General features: G+C 45.8%; 1 protein-coding gene and 1 long non-coding RNA gene across 3 annotated transcripts; one reads left to right on the forward strand and one right to left on the reverse strand.

The window, feature by feature from the left end:
* Positions 1-190: 190 nt before the first annotated feature.
* On the forward strand, positions 191-15,747 carry MIGA2 (mitoguardin 2). Of its 2 annotated transcripts, none has more exons than XM_048965978.1 (16): positions 191-301; positions 1,846-2,085; positions 2,739-2,949; positions 4,064-4,176; positions 6,413-6,530; positions 6,743-6,882; positions 8,361-8,478; positions 8,654-8,754; positions 9,330-9,445; positions 9,878-9,950; positions 10,303-10,389; positions 10,995-11,093; positions 11,581-11,715; positions 12,128-12,181; positions 13,137-13,253; positions 13,374-15,747. In XM_048965978.1, the coding sequence occupies exons 2-16, from the start codon at positions 1,990-1,992 to the stop codon at positions 13,572-13,574; spliced, it is 1,779 nt and encodes a 592-aa protein (XP_048821935.1). In that variant the 5' UTR covers positions 191-301; positions 1,846-1,989; the 3' UTR covers positions 13,575-15,747. The 2 variants fall into 2 exon arrangements, with proteins under 2 accessions (XP_048821935.1, XP_048821936.1); XM_048965979.1 differs by having other exon boundaries at positions 2,754-2,949.
* A 1,353-nt stretch (positions 15,748-17,100) lies between these two features.
* On the reverse strand, positions 17,101-18,925 carry LOC125702558 (uncharacterized). The gene is made up of 2 exons (XR_007380634.1): positions 18,852-18,925; positions 17,101-18,232 (listed from the first exon to the last, which is right to left on the reverse strand). It is a non-coding gene; the product is annotated as an uncharacterized LOC125702558 (long non-coding RNA).
* Between the last annotated feature and the right edge of the window lie 146 nt (positions 18,926-19,071).

Raw genomic sequence — 19,071 nt, forward strand, 5'->3', positions numbered from 1 at the left:
GGCCGCAGTGGGAGCTGTCAGCCGGCGCCCAATGGGTGCTGGCGCCGCCCGCCGCCCTCTTCGCTCACCGCTCAACCGCACTCGGCGCCGCAGCCTGCGGCCGGGCCTGCGGAGAGCGCCCCGATTGGTTCGCCGGAGGGACGATCGCCACTCTGATTGGGTAGGAGTGCGGAGGGGCGGGGCTTGAAGCCTCGTTCAGGGTAGGCTGCGGCGCGGGGGAAGGAGACGCTGCCCTTCCGCGGCCATGGCGCGCGGCGGGGGGAACGGGGCGGCGAGCGGGGCCGGGCGCCCGCGGGTCGCGGTGAGTGGTGTCGGCAGCGCACATCTGCGGGAGCTGGGTGGGCCGCACCGCTGCGTCGTGGGGGTCAGAGACGGGAACCTCACCGGGTAGAAGCGGTCCTAGAGGTGGAGGGGGGGGATGCGCTGGGTGCAGGGAACGTAGGGATGCCCGGGGTGCGGACGGCTCAGGGGTCCCTGAGCTGCAGGAGGGCCCGTGGGGGCAGTGGGCCCGAGTGGTGCCCCAGGGATGCCAGGTGCCTGAGCGCCCAGAGGGGTGCAAGGGGCATAGGGGTGCTCGGGGGTACGTTTGTGCGGGGTTATGGAGATTGGTCCAAGGATGCAAACAGCCCAGGGAGCTCTGTTTGCAGGGCTCCGGTTTACTGCAGTGGGGCATCCCGTAGGAGCATCCTGAGATGCCCAGAGGAGCAGGGCAGTGCTTGAGGTGTAAATGTGTTCTGGTAGGGCCAGCATTGCTTTGCCTTGAAGGACAAGGACAGGCAAGGTTTTCCTTGGCTTTGTGCTGTGTCCCCACTGCCAGTCAGGTGTAGTAACCTGCAGGCTGAACAGTGTCCCCTGGATTCTTTGCACTTTGCTCGTCTTTGTTCTGCTCTAGCCAAAATGTTACATTTAACCTTGTTCTGCAAGCTCCTGGTACTCTGGTCCCTTGAGACTGTTGCCAAATGTGGCTCCTTAAGGGGCTGTGCCAGCCCTGGAGGCTGCGAGGTGCAAGGTTGCAGTGCGATGTGGTCAGGTAGATGCAGGCTTATCACGTGGCTTTAAAACATGGGATGGGTTTCACTTGTCGGTGTGGGAAGGCACCTGAAAAGGCACCAGAGTGCCGCGTGGCAGGAGCGTGGCTGCACACGGGTAAGGGAAGTGTTTCCAAGTGCATTGCTGTGAAGGTTGGCCTGGCTGGGAGAGCAGGACTAAAGCGTTTATAACTTTGTGGTGGTTAAAAGAGACTTCTCTGGTTTCAGTGCATCCTTTTTTTTTTTTTGTACCTCTGTCCTTGACATGAAGCAGAGCCCTGCTTCCTGGCTTCCAGCACAGCCAGGAAAGCTCTACTAAACTCAGGTTGCTTTGAAACCTCCTGGGAGAAATTGCCAATTGTGAAATAAGCCTGTGCTAAGTAGCTCTTTACAGTGACAGAATCAAGGGCTAGCAGAGTTATGCTGATTAAGGTGCATATGTGGTTATTTGGAATAATCATGTTATTTATATGTGGGCTGTTTTGTTTTGTTTTGTTTTGTTTTACATGGGAGCTGCCAAAAGTTCTGTCCAGCCACATGCAGCCCATTGTAGAGCATGTGCAAATCTCTGGCACAGCTTCAGCTTTTGAGTGCAAGGACCCTGCTGCCACTGTAGAGCAGTTTGTGAACCTTACCCCTGTACTTGGTGTGAGAAGCAACAATTGCTGCTATGGATGGGGAGGTGCTTTGAAGCTCAGGTTTGGCTCTAGCAGCCTTGTTGCCCTGAGTGAGCTGGTGTGCTGTTTGTGAAGTGCAGTACAGGGAAGTACAGGCTGTGTGTTACCTTCACTCACCTGATTCTTCCCTCCTCCTTCAGAATTGCTGGATGAAGGCTGACTCCAGGACACTGAGCTCGATGTCAGATGAAAGCTGGATTTCCGTGTGAGCGGCTCGCGCAGCATCCATCCACAAGTGCCCTTCCCCTTCGTGACTCCTGAGGTGCTGAGGTCATCCTTTAGCCATGGCATTTAGAAGAACCGAGGGAATGTCCATCATCCAGGCCTTGGCAATGACTGTGGCAGAGATCCCCGTGTTTGTGTACACAACGTTTGGACAGGTACAACAAGAGAAAAGTCTTTTGGTTCCTTGGGCTTTGTCTCTGGAGATTGTCTGCCAAGAAAGAAGAATCTGTGTTAATTGAGAGGAATAGAGGCATGATGGTGGGAAAACCTGTCTGTTTAGTTTGTATGTAGGGGCCAGGGTAGTGAGGATGGATTTGGAGTAGGGTGGGAGAAGTGTTTCCACATCACTCTGTGGGACAACGCCTGAATCCCACCTTTCTTCTCTTCAAGGGCACGAAGTGCATATATACAATTAAAGATTATTGGTATATTTTCCATTTGTAGTAATGCAGTGTTTGGGGTAGCAAAGGTCAGCTACATACCAGGGTTTCAGAGCTGAACCTGGGTGACTCAGGTCTCATCTGTTATAGGCTGTTTGTGAATGTTACAGCTCGTTTTGGCAATGAGAATTGAGACCAATTTCCCCAGGTTCCATCACATTGGTGCTATGCAGTTTCTCTCCTGTTAAGCTTCAGCTGTGTAGCAGATAATGGGAGGAGTCCTATGGGTGGGAGGGGAAATGCCAACGTACATTTCAGGTATCTCATCTTTACAACTGCTTAAAATTAAAAAATACACATATATTAAAAGAAAGGATGGTAGACTTTGGTTTTTCATTGTTGCTCTTTCGTATCTTTTGTGTTTAAAGTCTGTCTTCTCGCAGCTGCGGCTCTCTCCAGGCCTACGTAAGGTACTGTTTGCTACAGCTCTTGGGACAGTTGCGTTGGCTCTTGCAGCTCATCAGCTGAAGCGACGTCGTCGCCGAAAGAAGCAGATTGCTCCAGAGAAGTGTGGCTTTAAGCCTGGAGGCGTCACAGTGCCCATTCTGCCAACCAGAAGGGTCTCTTCTGTGAAGAAAGGTTGGTCTTGCAATAAAAGGGAGACCCCAAAACCATGTAGCAAGGGAGTGTAGAGAATATTGCTGAAATAGTGTTCAAAGAAAGGGGATGTATAAGCAGCAGTGGGACCATAGAACGTTTCTGGCAAGTGGGCAGAGAGGAAAGAAAAGTGATTTCTGTGCACTAATTGATGTAGAATTGAATTAGAGATCTGAAGCACAGTGCTATGAACACAGGGTTAGTGCAGGAAAGGGAGAGATGCTGAGCTCAAAACCCTAGTGACTGGGGGAGGGGAAGTGACACTGAGGTTTTCCCTAAGGCATGTAGTTCCCATCCCCCTGCCCACACAAAGTCTATAGACTTGTTTTGCCATGCCTCTCTGATAATAACAGCCTGGGGCACACCATGACCTGGCTGCATATTGACTTTGGTGATGCCTGTGGGTGCTGTGTGCAGCTGCATCTGCCTGGGGCAGCATGCAGAGGGTGGTGGCCTAGCTGTGGGTCAGGAGTGTCTGTCCCAGCTGCTGAAGCTCCCAAACCATGGGCAGCTTCTTCACCCACTTGTATTGTTTGTTCAGGATAAGGCTGACCCAGCTCCTCATTAAGCACTGTAGGGGAAAGAAATAAAACAACAACAAAAACCCTTGAAGCATGCTAAATAAGTATGGAAGCACCATTGTTTGTGCTATGTCCGTGTTCTGCCCAGCCTAAGGGAAGCTGGAGGAGTTTCTCCTTGATGCTTTCCATTTGTGCTTGCCTCCTACCATCAAAGGCAATGCAAGTTCATTCCTGAGCCTCAGGTCCCTTTATAGCAACTTGCTTTGTGTCTAGAACAAAATAGACCGTAAAGGAGACGTGACTCATTTCTAGGTATTGGATGCTGCCTTGCCTATCTGCGGTCACGCTTGACAGGGCAACATTCCTCTCCTTAAACCACAGCTGCAGTGAATCTCTTTTGCTTTGTGCCGGGTTTTCCTGTGACTGCTGTAGTTTCTCATGTGGACTGCACATTCTGTAGCTTGCAGGGTTCCCATGCCCAACAGCATTTGCTGTGACAGGAGAGCCTGTCTCCATCCTCTGCATGCACAGGCCACCAGGTTTAAAATCCTGTTTTTGTGTGACCTTAACTTCAGGATACTCCAGCAAGAGAGTCCAGAGTCCCAGCAGCAAAAGCAACGACACGCTCAGCGGGATCTCCTCCATCGAGCCCAGCAAACATTCCAGTTCCTCCCACAGCCTCGCCTCGGTAAGGACCTTCTCAGAAGGGTTGAAAGAAGCAGGGGTGACAGATTAGTGCATCTCCGTGTAACAAGATCACCAGGTCCATGGGCTTGTGCTGGCTGATGGATAATGCCAAGATTCTTGAAGTAGGGGAGGTTACAGTGTAACTGGAGGGCAGTCTTGTTGTAATTCAACAGCGATGGTCTGGAGCTGTCGGAGGCAGGCATGCCTCCGGAATCACAGCAGTGTTTTTTTCTGACCAAGAGCCTCAGGGTGTCTTTGGTCAGCAAGAGGCTGTGGAGGGACTTGTGTGTGGGATGCAGCCATGATTCCTTCAGGCTATCTATGTCCTTCTACAGGAGCGAGAATGAATTGTTACTGGAACTTGGCAGCGGTGGGAAATTTGTTTCCTTCTGTAGTGGGGTGTTAGATGGACCAACCCTTGTGTCATCACAGCCCTTCTGCCTCTATACAGGTTATTCAAGGTTGTTCAATTTTTAAAACCACATTAACTTCCAAAACCAGATAGCTCTGTTAATGAAACAGCGCAGGCTGGGACGCAGCCCAGTGGTTCTACGTCCTTCAAAGCAGAAGCTGTCGCTGTGTATATCCACCTCTTGTGAGACCAAAGGCAGAAACGCTGGGGAATGTTTGTGGCTTCAGGGCCTGTTAGATATCCTCACTGCTAAAAGCTGGAGCAACAGAAGGCACAAGTGAACAGCAGCTTCCAACACTGTGATGTGCCACAAAACTCCTTGGCATCAGTTGCAGGAGCACTTGTGCTTGGTGTTTCACTAGCAGTGCTGAGGAAGGAAGGAGAAAAATCATCTAGCCACAATGCAGGTACTGCATTATTTTTAGCACGCTCTGATATTTGAAGAACCAGAAAGCTGACAAAAATTTGTGCTGGCCAAAGTGTGTCTCCAGCAGGCGGCAGTGCTGGCACGGTGCTGGGTGTGCAGCCTGTTTTTCCCTGGGTAATTGGGACAGCATGGGATGCGCCTGTGCAGGGCGCACTGTGCCCAGCCCTGGCCTCCTCCCCCTCCATGGACTCGCAGCCATTTAATTCCCCTTGGCTTCTCCCTTCCCGCAGATGCTGTCTTGGTTTTGTAATGCTGAAAGCTGTTTCTCTTGACATAAAAGTATCTGAATTCTTTTTTCCACTGCTGGTCCTTGAGTAATGATATTCACACTGAGAAATCTGTTCCAGTACCCCTTCACTGTGTGGCAGCTGAACTTCTGTGATGTTGTCCTCATTGCTTTTATGTTATGTGATGGGAGAACAGCTCATCCTTCACACAGCTGCAGGTTCTGCCTGCTGTCTTGCCTGGTTTCCTGAGCTTTGTCACTTATTTACTAAGTCAGCAGCAGTGAATTGCTCTTTGCAGTCCTGGATCTCAAAGTGATTTATTACGACTCCACAGAGATGAATCAATGAAGGCATGGCTAGAACTGTCTATCAGCCATTTATTGCAGCTTTTTCTCTAGCATCAGGCTCACATTTGGGCATTTTATCTAAGTAATCTGAAAACAACTATGAAAATACTGATCATTGATTTTATCTGAACCCAGCACTTTGTTTTGCCAGACTTCAGAAGATGCTTATGCACAGGGGTGAAACTTGAGCAAGCTGACAATTTGCATTGTGGATCTTAGTGCTCAGCCTTCCCGTGACAAGGTTTAGTTACAAAGAAAGAGCTGGAATTTCCCTTGGCCAAATTCCCCAGCTGTATTTTTGCTGCTAATCTGCTGCTTTTTTTGGAGTGCGGTTACTTCTCCCACTTCCAATGTCCTTCTGTATGGAAAGCTGGGGCTGACACAAACTTCGTATCAAAATGCTTGTGCTGTTGTAGTGTTTCCTTTGAAGTTTTCTTGGGCTGTTGCCTCCAGAGGTGCTGTCCTACTTGTGCTCATAGTTGCACACCTCGCTGTTTCCTAATGAAGCCTCACTGTAAATTGGTGAGGGAAGGTATTTCCTGCTTGGATTTCTGTGCTTTCAAAGACACTGCTGTGGTGCCAGGTGGCAAAGAGCAGGATTTCTTGTGTCCCCTCTTAACAGCTCTTGGCAGTTGACAGCATGGTGTGAACCTGCATGGGAAGGGACTGGTAATTGTTCATACCACCCCTTACAAGGCAAGGGAGTTTTAATGCTGACCCTCCTGGAGATATTTCAAAAGGTATTTGCCTGCTTGTGCTGGGGGGTTGGACTTGGTGATCTCTGGAGCTCCCTTCCAATCCCTACAATTCTGTGATTCCTGCAGATGGTAGCTGTGAATTCTTCGAGTCCAACACCAGCATCAGCTGGGATGTGGGAGGCCCAGGCCATGGGGGATGGTGGAGCCATCGGCGATTCCAGTGCAGAAAGCCTCTATGTCCAAGGTAAACACAGGAGTTAACATCACCCTCTGGGGTTGTTTATCATGGGAAGAGCAAAAATAGGGTGTGAAGTGGCATAGATCATCAGCAGCTGTATGTCTGTGCAGTGGAGGTTCACCTTTGTGTTCTAATAGCAAGCTTTCTCCCATCCTCGGCTTAAATTCAGTCACCTGTTGGTTGCAAGATCTCAGAGCTTTCTTTGGTTGTGCTGCCAGGTATGGAGTTGTTTGAGGAGGCCCTGCAGAAGTGGGAACAGGCACTGACCATCAGGCAGCGGGACAGTGCTAGTTCCAGCACTCCTGTGCCCTGGGACAGCAAGAAACACCAAGAGAACTTGTCTGAGAATGCCTTAGAGGTAGGTCCTCCTCTTTTCTCTTGCATTTGGCAGCTGGGAAACATGCCAGAAGGCCAGACAAGATGCTAGTAGTAGTAGTAACTAATAGGATAGAAGAAGAGCAGATTAAGGGCAGAGCTGGGCCAGACTGTTTAAGAGCTGTCTACATCTGTGGCTTCCTTATGCAGTGTGAGTGGGTGATTTTTTATTTTTTATTTTTTTCTTTCTAATAAGTCTCTCCCCCTCATTCCTCAGCTTTTCTGCCCACCTTCCAGAGCATGTCAGTCACTGTCATGCAACTGCTCAAGCAGCAGAGACTGCAGTAGGAAAAGGCTGTAACAGATGCAGTGCCTGAGAGAAAGAAAGAGCTTTTAGCCTGGCTGTGTTGTGTCTATAACTCTTTAACACGTTGAAAGTAGAGATCTTGGTGGTCACTCTCACTTCCTGGGAGGTGAGTGGAGAAGCAGGATGCAGCTGCTTGTGTGTATTAATGACTAAAGCAAAGTAGCTGCTAAGAATGTCTCTGTTCACAGAACAAGTGGAGGGGGGAGATGTGTAACTTGTTCCACCTACAGAACAAGTATTTTAGGACAACGTCTTGTCTTGGACCTGATGACTGTGCTGGGCAGACCTCTGATAAAAGAGGAGATCCAAACTAAGAAGGCTCCGTGATGACTGACTACGAAGCTAAACAGAGCAGCTGTAGCTCAGGTTTGTGAAAGGAGCTAAACTCCAAACATTCCAGGAGTTCTCAGTGGTAAAAAGTGTTTCAAGGCTGTCATAAATAGGGCCTAGTGTAGTAAGTGTATTGGATATTTGCCTTCTGGAGTGGGTATTTATGCAAGTCAAATCTGCGTTCTTGCTGTTACTTTTTAAAGCATCCTATAGAATGGCTTGGGTTGGAAAGGACCCCAAGGATCATCAAGTTCCACCCCCCTGCCACAGGCAGGGCCACCAACCTGCATAGTGGTTCTGCTAACAAATCCAACATCAAAATAGATCCTGTGCTTCTTACTAATGCTTCTATCTACTGGGTGACATATTCACACAGACACGGGGCATGAGGGCAAGATGCTGTGTCTTATTTTCCTTTTTTCTTCTTGTGCTTACAGCAAGCTTTGCTTGTGCCCAGCACCTTAATCCAAGGACACTTATGCCATTATCCAGTTCTGGATACACCTCTGTATTCAACACAGGTTCTGTGATATATGATTTCAGCCTAATTTCATTGAAGAGGGAATCACGAGTCAGGAGAGTTAAGTTACTGTAACTTGTAAACATACCTGTTTCTCTGGATAGCAGACTGAAGTTCTTTCTTTTTTAACAGGAATACAAAATTGTGGAGCTAAAATTCCAGAGGATTTGAATAGGCTGTATAGAAGCATTCCTCCCATTACAATATTTGCTGTATTGTAGGATTGAGTTCTCTCTCTTTTTCTCCTTCTCTCTCTCTCTTGCATGTAATTTAATCTGTAAATTCTATGGCATTTATGTTCAAGGAGGAGTCTCAGAAAAGAGAGTTTGCTGAGAAGTTGGAGTCCCTCTTGCACCGAGCCTACCACCTCCAGGAGGAGTTTGGGTCTTCGCTTCCATCAGACAGCATGCTGCTGGATCTGGGTGAGCTGGGTGTGAAATACATTAGTTAAACAGCTTTTCTGTTTTTCTTTTCCATGAGCAAAGCAAAAGAGTGTTGGCAAAATGCTCTTATGAGGGGGGGAGAGAGAGCATGGTGACTGTAGGAGGAATAGTAGTCTGTGAACTCCAACACGTGTGGCTTCTTTGTCTCCTCCAGAGAAGACTTTAATGCTTCCCCTGACGGACGGGTCATTACGGCTTCGGACAGATGATGAAGACAGCTCAATTTCTGAGGACTCCTTCTTCTCTGCAGCAGAGGTAACTTAAGTTCCTACTGTGCGTAGCAGAGCGGCTGCTTGGAGGGAAGCCACAAAGACAGTGGAGCCAATCACATCTTAATCAAGGAAAATGATAAAACGTGGAGCAACAGCACCAGATTGGATAGATGTTAGGAAAAGCTTTTTCATTAAGGTGATGGTGCAGCCTTCCCTGGAAAGATCAGGAAATCTCATTATGTGGAGGCTTTCAAGGCTTGCCCAGAACGAACCATAGCTGACCTGATCTGTGTGGGTAACCATTCTTCTTCAAGTGGGAGGCTGGAGGTCCTTTTCATCCAACATCTTGGGTCATCTTCCAATCTACTGTAGAAAACATGCTAAAACAGCTAGAGAAATGCTATGTCTAATGTAATGTGGCTTGGTTGTGTGTTTTCAGGGAATACTGAGCTGTGTGAAACTGGTGGGAAGGAAAATATCTTTGCATGAAATAATTGGGGCTGACAAAAGTTTGCCAGCTAAAGAAGGAATGCCTGGCTTGAGTGCAGTCCCCAAGTATTCACAAATATTTAATGAGGCCATTTGTTTTTTTTCCCATGCTTCTTGCTACCGTTACAGCTCTTTGACTCTCTTCACTTTGAGGAAATACCATTCCATCTATCAAAGCCAGTAGCAGCATATGAAGAAGCCCTGCAGCTAGTGAAAGAAGGGAAGGTTGCATGCCGGACATTGAGGTGAAGTGCCACCTGGAGTTGTGGATGTTTGTGTCAGGGCTCCTTTGAGCAATATGAACACAGTATTTACCTTTGAACAGCCCTATAAAAAGAATAACCCTTTGGGGCAGGAAACTCCTAGCATCTTTGTTGTTTGGACTCCTAGCATCTTTGTTTGGATTTTCTAGAGTTTAGGTGCATGGTAAGAAAGGATATTATCCCAGGAAGTTAATAATAATAATAATAATGTTCTGTGTGGTGGGTTGCACAGTTCTATGCTGTGACAGCCTTTACAGCGATACTGTGATCCTCCAGTGAACTACACAAAGGAAACACACTTATTACTTTCTTGTAGGCAGAGCCTGGAATTTTTTTTCTTAGAAAAGCATAGTTGTTAGGGTCAGAGATATTAGGAGAACTGAAATTTATGCATTCATTGCCTTTTCCCTCTAGGACAGAGCTCCTTGGCTGCTATAGTGACCAGGATTTCCTTGCAAAGCTGCACTGTGTCAGGCAGGCCTTCAAGGTGAGAATGGTTCAGTGAAGGAGTGTGAGGCTGGCTGTCCTTGTGGTTCCTGCATTGCCATGGCATGTTGCCCCCAGCTGTGTTCTTTTACATCCATGTAGGACTGAAGTCTTTTCCCTCTAGAGCAAGTAAAAACAGAAACAGTCCAAGCTTCTGTTACTTAACTTTGTAATTATCATTGACTTGATTTGGAGAGGAATAAGTATCCCCTAGTCCCCGTGCCCAGCTTGAGTGGTGATTACCTGACTGCCTCTTTGCTGATCTAGTGTTGGAACGTGAAAGCTTGGGAATTGCATAGCTGGCCAGAAGCTGTCACTCCCATTCATGGAGACTTCTTTTGTTCCCTTTGCAGGAGCTGCTGGAGGATGAAAGCAATCAACTGTTTTTTGGAGAGGTTGGAAAGCAAATGGTGATAGGATTGATGACAAAAGCTGAAAAGGTAGGAAGCTTGAAAGTGGCTTATTTCTCTTGTGGGCACAGGAACACTTGTTCCAATGCACTAGACAAATTATGGACTGTAAAAGGAGAAAACTTCATCTGTATATAGGTGACCATTGTGGAAAGTAAGTTGTCAATGTTTTTAGTCTTGTTCAACCAAATTCTCAGGAAAGAGGCTCTCTGCAGCTCCTGTCCACAGTTTGTCACTGTGCCTTATTACAGAGAGAGCAGAAGGTACAGAGTACATCATAGGAATATTCAAATACAGAAAAAGGAAATAATAATGAAACCTCTGCTTCAACCACATCATCTCCCAAGCAGAGAGTTGCTTGCACAGTGTTAATCTTACTGGACTTGGTTTGTGTATAGGTGCCTCTAACCACTTCCTTGAAGACAGCTAAGTATGTGCTTTAAGTCACAGCTGAGCCTGGGGCTGTCTGTGCCTCCCACAGAAAAAAGTATTTCCATACAAAGTGTGTGTTGGCTGAAAAATTCAGCCAGTGGCATGTGTTGATGTTTGTTAGCTCAAAATAGAGAAGTAAGCCTTCGGTATGATGTGTCCACAACTGCTGTACCTTCTGAAGTGTTTTTTCTCTGCTCTTGCAGAATCCCAAAGCTTTTCTGGAAAGCTATGAGGAGATGCTGCATTATGCACTGAAGCCAGAAACCTGGCCGACCACACAGCAGGAGCTGGAGGGAAGAGGGGTTGGTAAAGACATTCTCTCTAAACATTGGAGAGGAGTTGGAGAGTAATGGATATGTAGGAACAACCATGGAGTGAATGAATGGCTTCTGAAATATGATTACTTTGCAACTGTACGTTGTGAGGGAGGCCAGGGGGAAAAGTGCCTGGCTGAGTGTTTAAGCTTCACAGCAAATCTTGCTTTCAGCAATGTTAGCACTACTGTGTTTTGAAAGTAAAAATAATGGGGGGGAAAAAACCACCACATCCTCTTTCTGGAGGGCACAACCTAATGTGTGTAGCTCTAAGATTTGCTTGCCCTTTTGACTGGACTTTTCCTGGACTCAGGAATTGGAAGCCCCTTGGCCAGCCCCTGCCAGGGGTTTGACCAGTGAACTGAATGAACACAGCTTCCTATGCTGGTGGCAAACACTGTTTTGTTGTTTCAAAGTCCATCTTTTTTTTTTCTGTAAACCTGTTTCCTTTACAGACTGCTCTGCTCTCTGACAGGTGGTGTGCATGAGTTTCTTTGATATTGTGCTGGATTTTATCCTCATGGATGCTTTTGAGGATTTGGAGAATCCACCTTCCTCTGTGCTGGCTGTGCTGCGCAACCGTTGGCTGTCCGACAGCTTCAAGGAGACGGTGGGTTCACCAGGCAGTGCTTGTGTCCAGCAGTGCCAAAGCTAGGAAAGATGATCATACAGCACTTTGACTGGCCTGGCAGAACAGTGTTTTCCCTTTAGAAACACCATATTTTCTCAAAACTCTCAACAGCAGTCCTCCAGTAAATCAGCTGTCTGCTCAAAGTCTGTATTCTGGGGCATGTGGCAGCTATGCCAGATTGTATTAGAGATCTTCAAAAACACTTTGGTTTGTCTAGAATGGATCTGTAGTGGCCAAACCTGCTTCCAGCTCGTATGGATTTTTCCTAACTAATTTTAGAGTTGTTGGCACAAAAGGGCCACTGCTTTGATGTTTTGATGGCAATGTGTTGGCAGGCTGTTTTCTTCAGAAGAGTAATCCCAGCAAATTATGGTCTCTTTGTTAATTGTAGGCCCTAGCAACTGCCTGCTGGTCTGTTCTGAAAGCAAAAAGGAGGCTTCTAATGGTAAGCAAGATTAATGAAGAGGGAAAGAATCAAATGCATTTGAAGCTGAAAAGATTTCACCAAGATCTTGGTGAAATGCAAAATCTTTGTGGTATAAGAATGAACTGAATTGCATTCTCTCTGCTTTAGAGTGCTGAGGTCCTGCTGTCATTTCTCTGTACCAGTGCAACATCAGTGTTTTACAGTTCTGTGTTTATTTTCACTTTTTCTTTATAAGAAGATCCAGAGGATAATGTTCTCCATTTGTTATTCCCTATCCTTGCTCACGATCCCATAGGAATGGTCTCAGTTGCTCTCTGAACTGTAGTTTGCCTGTTGGCAGTGCAGTGACTGGGCTCACCTGCTCTCCTGCCTCACAGTGCTGACCACTGGTACTTTGTACTTTGTGCATTTCCCTTAAACCTGCTGCTTTTTTAAGTACTGCAGCAAATGAGTTTGAGGACCTGGAGAACAGGAAGCTGCAACTGCACAATCCCTACTTCTACCGCAGGGACTGTGGCCTCTGGCAAGTGTTCAGCTTCTATCCCACAGCTAGCTGGTATGACATGGTTTGCCTTGTGAGATGATGCAAAGAGTAATGAGTGCATTGGAAGCTGTATTGCCATGCAGAATCTCCATCTTAGCTATCTGGAATTTTTTTCTGCTCATTCCTGGCTTACTTTGGAGGTTGCAAGTAGAGTTGGTAAGGACTGCCTGATGGTCGCCTTCCATCTTCTTCTATTTATTCTTCTCCTGAAAGAGTAGCTTAGGAACATAAAGATAGAAAGCTCAAGTCATCCTTCAAGAAATCTGATGGATAACTGTAATTCTGCAGGAAGAGAGATTCTTAAGCAGCTCTTCAGTTGCTGAAGCACAGTGCTGGCATGGTAGTTCCAACTGTGGTAGTTGATATGGAACAAGCTGCTAATTCTGTCTGAGAACTGAGACCTACCAATTTTTCCCTTCCTTGTGGCAGGTACCAGATGGCTTTATCTCTCACTTCTACTCCGTATCGGAGCATGTCAGTCCTGTTCTAGCCTTTGGTTTTCTGGGGCCCAAGCAGCAGCTCGCTGAAGTCTGCAGTTTCTTCAAGGTAGGATGGCTTTCCTATAATATATATATAGCAGGCATACAAAATTCCTTATGGAATAGGTGGTACTGGAAGGTATGAGTGAAGGTCTCCTTACTGTAAAACTCCCTTTTATCTTTGCAGCACCAGATAGTACAATATCTGAAGGACATGTTTGATCTGGACAATGTGAGATACACAACAGTGCAGCTGCTGGCAGAAGATATCTTGCAGCTGTCACGGAGGCGCAGTGAGATCCTCTTGGGATATCTGGGCACAGAGAGCTCCCCTGAGATGAATGGCACACTTCCCATTGAAAACGAGCCTCTGAAGGAGCTCATCTGATGGCAATCAGAGGAGGAAAACAGTTTTGTACAAGGACTTTTTTCCTCACAGAATTGGATTAAACTACCTGCAATGGTCAATGGTGGCCACAAGACTATCTCAACACACAGCAGCCTGGTGGGACCTTCTGCTTTTTGTAGCCAGTACTGTTTGCTGGATGGATCCAGGACCACTTGCCAGCTTATGGTTTGAATTTTGTCTTTGTTCCACCCTTCCGTACCTTTTATTATTTTTAATGTGTCAGATAAATCATGAACTGAATTGGCTGAGACTTTTGCCAGTTCTCTTGAGTAGGGCAACCCATGTACCTATTTGGCCTATGTGTTATCTGGCAGATGGTTCCTCAGATGTTTATGGTTGTGTTGGAGGAGCAGGAACATCACTGGTAGATTTTCCACTTGACCCTTGGCTTCTCACACAGGTTTATGTTGCTTTGGGATTTTTATTACTGTTATTTTTCTGCTGTGTTTCTACAGATATTACTGCTGATTTGACTTCACATATTTTAACACATGCAACATGACTAGCAATTTTTATCTTTTTTCCCCAGGGAGGAAGTAGTAGTTCTGTAAAGCACTGAAGTGAAACACGGACTTTTGTAACCGATCTGTAACTCTGAGGAAGCTGGTCTGTTCCCTCCACATTGCTGTTCTTTGCAGGCCAGATGACTTGCTGTGCTGTGGTCATCTTTCCTTAGGAGATTGCTGAGGTCTGTTTGCCCTAAAGGCAAGTTATTGTGTGGAGGGGGTGGATTTGCATCCTGCCTGTGGACACACAAAGTCTTTAACATCCATCAAAGTGCCTTGCTGTATTTCAGAATTAGCCAGCAGCAGTTCTTGCTAAGTAAGAGGAATGCAGAGTGAAGTACACAAGCAAAGGGAACTGGTGTAGCATGGTGCCTGTTCCTATTACACACAAGGCCAGAAGACAGATGGATGTTGGATGTATACAGGAGAGATTGTGCAGGTACTTGAACTGGGATCAAGCTGCTAGAGAGGAAACTTTTTATTTTTTATTTTTTTTAATACTTTGTTTATCCTAAGAAACACAATGTATAGTTTTGGTGATGTAGTAAATGCAGGTATATAGAGCTGAGATGGGCTCTCCTCGTGTGATGTGATACTGACTGCACAGCTGGCACCTGAAGCCTGCCTGGATCATTCTCTGAATAGGAGATTAGGTTAGGATAGCAGCATTTGAGTGTGCTAGACTTGAGAAATTCATGGGGTTTGTGCAAGGTTTGCAATGATGTACTGAGTCCTCTGTGACTGTAATGCTGCAGATGAAGGCTGAAGGTGCAGTCTGTCCTTTCTCCTGTTTTTGTCCACTGAGGGTCTCAGAGCCCAGGCTCAGAGCGAGGAGGTATTCAGGGAGAAGAAAATGGGGACTTGGACAAAAACACGAGCATTGCTGTTGTTTTATTTTTTTTTTCCCCCCAGATTTGTTATTCCTTGTGTCCCAGGTAAAAGTGCAAGTCTGACAGCCATAGTATGGTGGGGGGCGGGGGAGGTAGAATGTAAGAAGTACAATGTAAGACTTTCCATAGGAATGGAAAATCAGTATGTGCACTTGGAGAATAAAATTTTTCTTCCTCTTCAGAAACCTAATGTGGATTCTGTTGTTAAGGCAGGAAGTAAGCAGAGAAAAAGTAAACATGAGGATGTAAAAGGCATAAATAATGCTCCCAGGATGCTTGCAAGAGGGCAAGAGTAGAGCACGTAACATCTGTTCTGTAAACACATCAGACTGATGTGGCTTATCCTGGAGACAAGATTAATGCAACAAACAGGACAACATTGAAGCAGAAGTAAGGAGCAGCTGACCTGAGTGAGATTGTATTAAATAAGCTGTTATAGGAAGGATTTAAGAGAGCAAATGAAATGAGGAAAGGTCTCTGAGGTGTCCTGCTTCTGGCAGAATATACTGTGAGAAAATAGAGGATGTTGTATTAGTGTGACACATCTGTTATATGTACACTGTGATTTGAATGTATGTTAAATTCTGGAAGCAAGTTACTTTGCCAAAAAATACTTTAGTGCTTTATGCTCTTGTATGGCAGGTTTGTAACAGAGTAACTTCAGCAGCTTTGTGTAGTGGTTTAAAGATGCTAAAACGTTTAGTTCAATGTAATAAGATGGACTGTAAATTTAAACAATCAGTGCTATTCATTTCAGATTTTTGTGTTTTATGTATATTTATTTACTACTTTGGGTGCCTTTAGGCCTTGGTGCTCGGGGCAGCCTGCCTGCTTTGTGTATGGGTGAGACCACTGGTGGCTCACATCACAAGGGAGGACACTACAACAGGGTCCTTGTGAAGCAAATGCAACTTGCATTGTAGCTTCTTAAACTATGAAATTGTAAATTCCTAATCAGTGACATGGAAGAAAGATAGTTTTATTACAGTTTTATTCTCTTGCTTAGCCCTTATTCCAAGTGGGATGTGCTGCCCTTGCAGGGAAGGTAAAGATGGATGTTCCTGAAGAACATCTGCAGCTTTTTGAAGCTTGAGTTCTTCCCTTCCACCTGCCAGCACTAAATCGTTCCTGCTCAAGCCAAGTATGTTTGCTGAGACAAACTATTTTGCCTGAGGAGAATGCTACGCTTTGCTACAACCCCCAACCCCCACAGCTCCTATGTCATTCCTGCCTGATCCCGTGTGGCTTTGGATGAAGTGCAAAACGTTCTCGGCACCTCTAGGCGGTACTGCTGAGACCAGTGGGTTCAGAGCCCCGACCGGAGGGGAGCCCCCTCCTGCATTCAGTTCCTTCTAGATGTGAGCTGGAGTTGGGGCTGTTTCCACCGATCCTTCTAGAGCAGGGCTCGGCTGAAACGGCAACCAAGTCACATTCACCTGCTTCGCAGGGCACAGCAGAAGGTGATGCCTCAGCAGCTGTCTGCCTCCAGCTCTGTCTGCCTCCAGCTCCAGCTCCCAGTAAGGGAACAGCAGAAATTTTTTCCCCTAGCATATTGTGTTTAGCAAAGGAATCCTTCAGTATTAGTAGTAGATGAGATATGTATGTGGGGAGATCTCAAGAGATATTTGCCTCTTTTATAATGCACCCTTTTTCTCAAGGGTTAAATCATTCTCTGCTGACACTTGTAAGATTTGAAAGGCTTAGCAGCTATGAAATAAAATCCTTTACTAGTTTCTGATACTTAAACAGATTTGCATGACTCTCACTTTTTACATGGGAATTGTAACCAGCTTCACTAGCGCTCAAAGCACATACTCAGTGCTTCAGTATGTATGTACTAAACTGAATGGCTCTAGGAGGGGCTCTGTGATCTTTAAAGCAAAAACATATTAAAAATGAGGATTATTTGCCTTGTTTTATGTACAAGATCAGTGTGGCTTTGAAAAGCATGACTTGTGCTGTCTTAGGCAAGGATGTGAGGAAAGCAGGATTTTATTTACCCCTCTTCAGTTGAATGTTTCTTGGCCATATCTGAAACTAATGAATGTAAACTTGTGCCTATTTTTTTTCTTGATGTTCTAAAGGTGTAAATATCTGTCTGTGTTTGGCTTCTTCCTTTTTTTTTTTTTTTTCTTTTTTTGCTTTGTGGCTATTTTTTTTCTTCCTAATACCTCTTATCTTAGGATGTGGGCATTACAAGTTGAGTAAGTCAAATAAAACTTTCCTTCACGATCTTGGTTTTTGTTCTTGAACTACCTAGAGAAACCTGCTAGAAACTGATACCTTGGTTTCCAATACAGGTGGCAGTTGTGGCAACACCCTTCACAGGAGAGCAATAGTATAAAGCAGAGTTCCTTTGTCTTAGAGTCAAAATGCTAAAGTCAGAGCAAGTGAATTCTCATAGTTTTGTTTGTATGAAATTCTACTCAATAGTCTATACCCTGAGATCCAACAAGCTATAAAATAAACATGACAACTCACTGTACTTTGAGCAGTGGGTGAAAACTCCAGGGTTTCATTTTTCAGATTTGTCTTTTTCTCTTGGTGGTTGGATTGTGTTTACATGTGGTGTGCATAGGATAGCTGTCTGGGATTGTGATAACAGATAATCTCAGTAAGGAGCAGAATCTCTTGGACATTGTCCAGGTTTCTTATAGTATCCTTATCAGTCTCCCAACCTATGTGAAAGAAAAGCAGAGTAAAGACTGTGGGCTGATATTCGAGATGACCATCTGCTGAGCGATGCAGCAAACTCATCTTATTCCTCTGAGGCAATTGCACTGTGTTTAAATACTTCCCTTTTCAAACGACACAGAAAATAGATTGAGTCACATAGGTTGCTTGCTTCCACGGTGACTGAAATTTCAACCATATGCTTAAAAGAAGCTTCTGTTAGCATTAATGCAAGCCTGTCATGAACTGTGATATATGCAAATAAAATGTTCATGAATAGGAGAACTTCTGTCTCTTGCCACACCCAGCATGTTAGCTGAAAGAGTTAAAAAGGGGTTTACCTTGGTTTCCATGGTGTCAGACTGTATACTCATGACATCTTCAGAGCAGCTTTGTGCTTTCTTATGCTGATGGAACGGAGCAAAGGCTGCTCTCTGTATTGACACTTTCTTCTTATCTTCAGGAAGGAGTGGGTGAACGCAGCAATGAAGCCCACAATTTTCAGTACTTGTCATGGTACATAGATCAAATGTAATCCACTCCGCCAGCACAACTCTATATTCAAGAGCTAGGAAAGGAGGAGATTTATTTAGCTCAAATAGTGAAAGCAGTAAATCACTCACTCTCTCTTATATCACTCCTCTGAAATGAAATGAACTTCTGCAGTAAATATTTTCTTTCTTTCCAAAATAATGAGTCTTCGATGCTATTTTTCTTGCTATGACAAGATCAGTGCCAACCTGAAAAGCTTTTAAAATGAATGGGATACAATTGCTATTTGAAAGCTGCAGGAAAAAATGTGTTCAGGCCAGGATAGCCCAGTTCTGATGTACAGGAGACAACCCATCCCCTGCCTCTTGCCTCTGTGTGTCACTTCCTGCACTGCTCTTGTGCACTTTTAATATTTATTTTTAACTGTAATTAACTTTGGCTTGCTCTTGAGGTATATTTGCCTTTTGCAAGCTCTTTTTGTCTGTATTCCCTTCTCTGTGTGTCCTGCTTTGTCCTCGGGCTCTCCAGGTAAGCGTAGCTCTGTGACCACATAACGGGACCGTTCATTTTGATTGGGTTTTCAGTCATAAAGGAATTTTCAGCAGAGCTCACAGCTGGTGCCCGCGTAGTGCAAAATGAAACGTTATGCTTTAAGTAGTGAAATGATGCAGTGCAGCTGTAGCAATCTCACTTACAACACAGGGGACGGCCTGTTCCTCATCCACGCGCGCTGCCGTCAGGAGCTGAGCGGGACGGGGCGCCTCAGGCCCCACACGGCCGCTTTAAGCGTCCCCCGCCCGCAAGCCCCTTCCTCAGCCCCCCGCGCCAACCGCCACAGCCGATTGGCTAAGAGAGGGCTGCAATGGAAGCTGGTGATTGGCTAATCTGCATAGCTCTTCCCTCCAATGAGGGAGG

The sequence above is a fragment of the Lagopus muta genome, chromosome 19, assembly GCF_023343835.1.
Source record: "Lagopus muta isolate bLagMut1 chromosome 19, bLagMut1 primary, whole genome shotgun sequence".
In the NCBI taxonomy this organism is placed as follows: Eukaryota; Metazoa; Chordata; class Aves; order Galliformes; family Phasianidae; genus Lagopus; species Lagopus muta.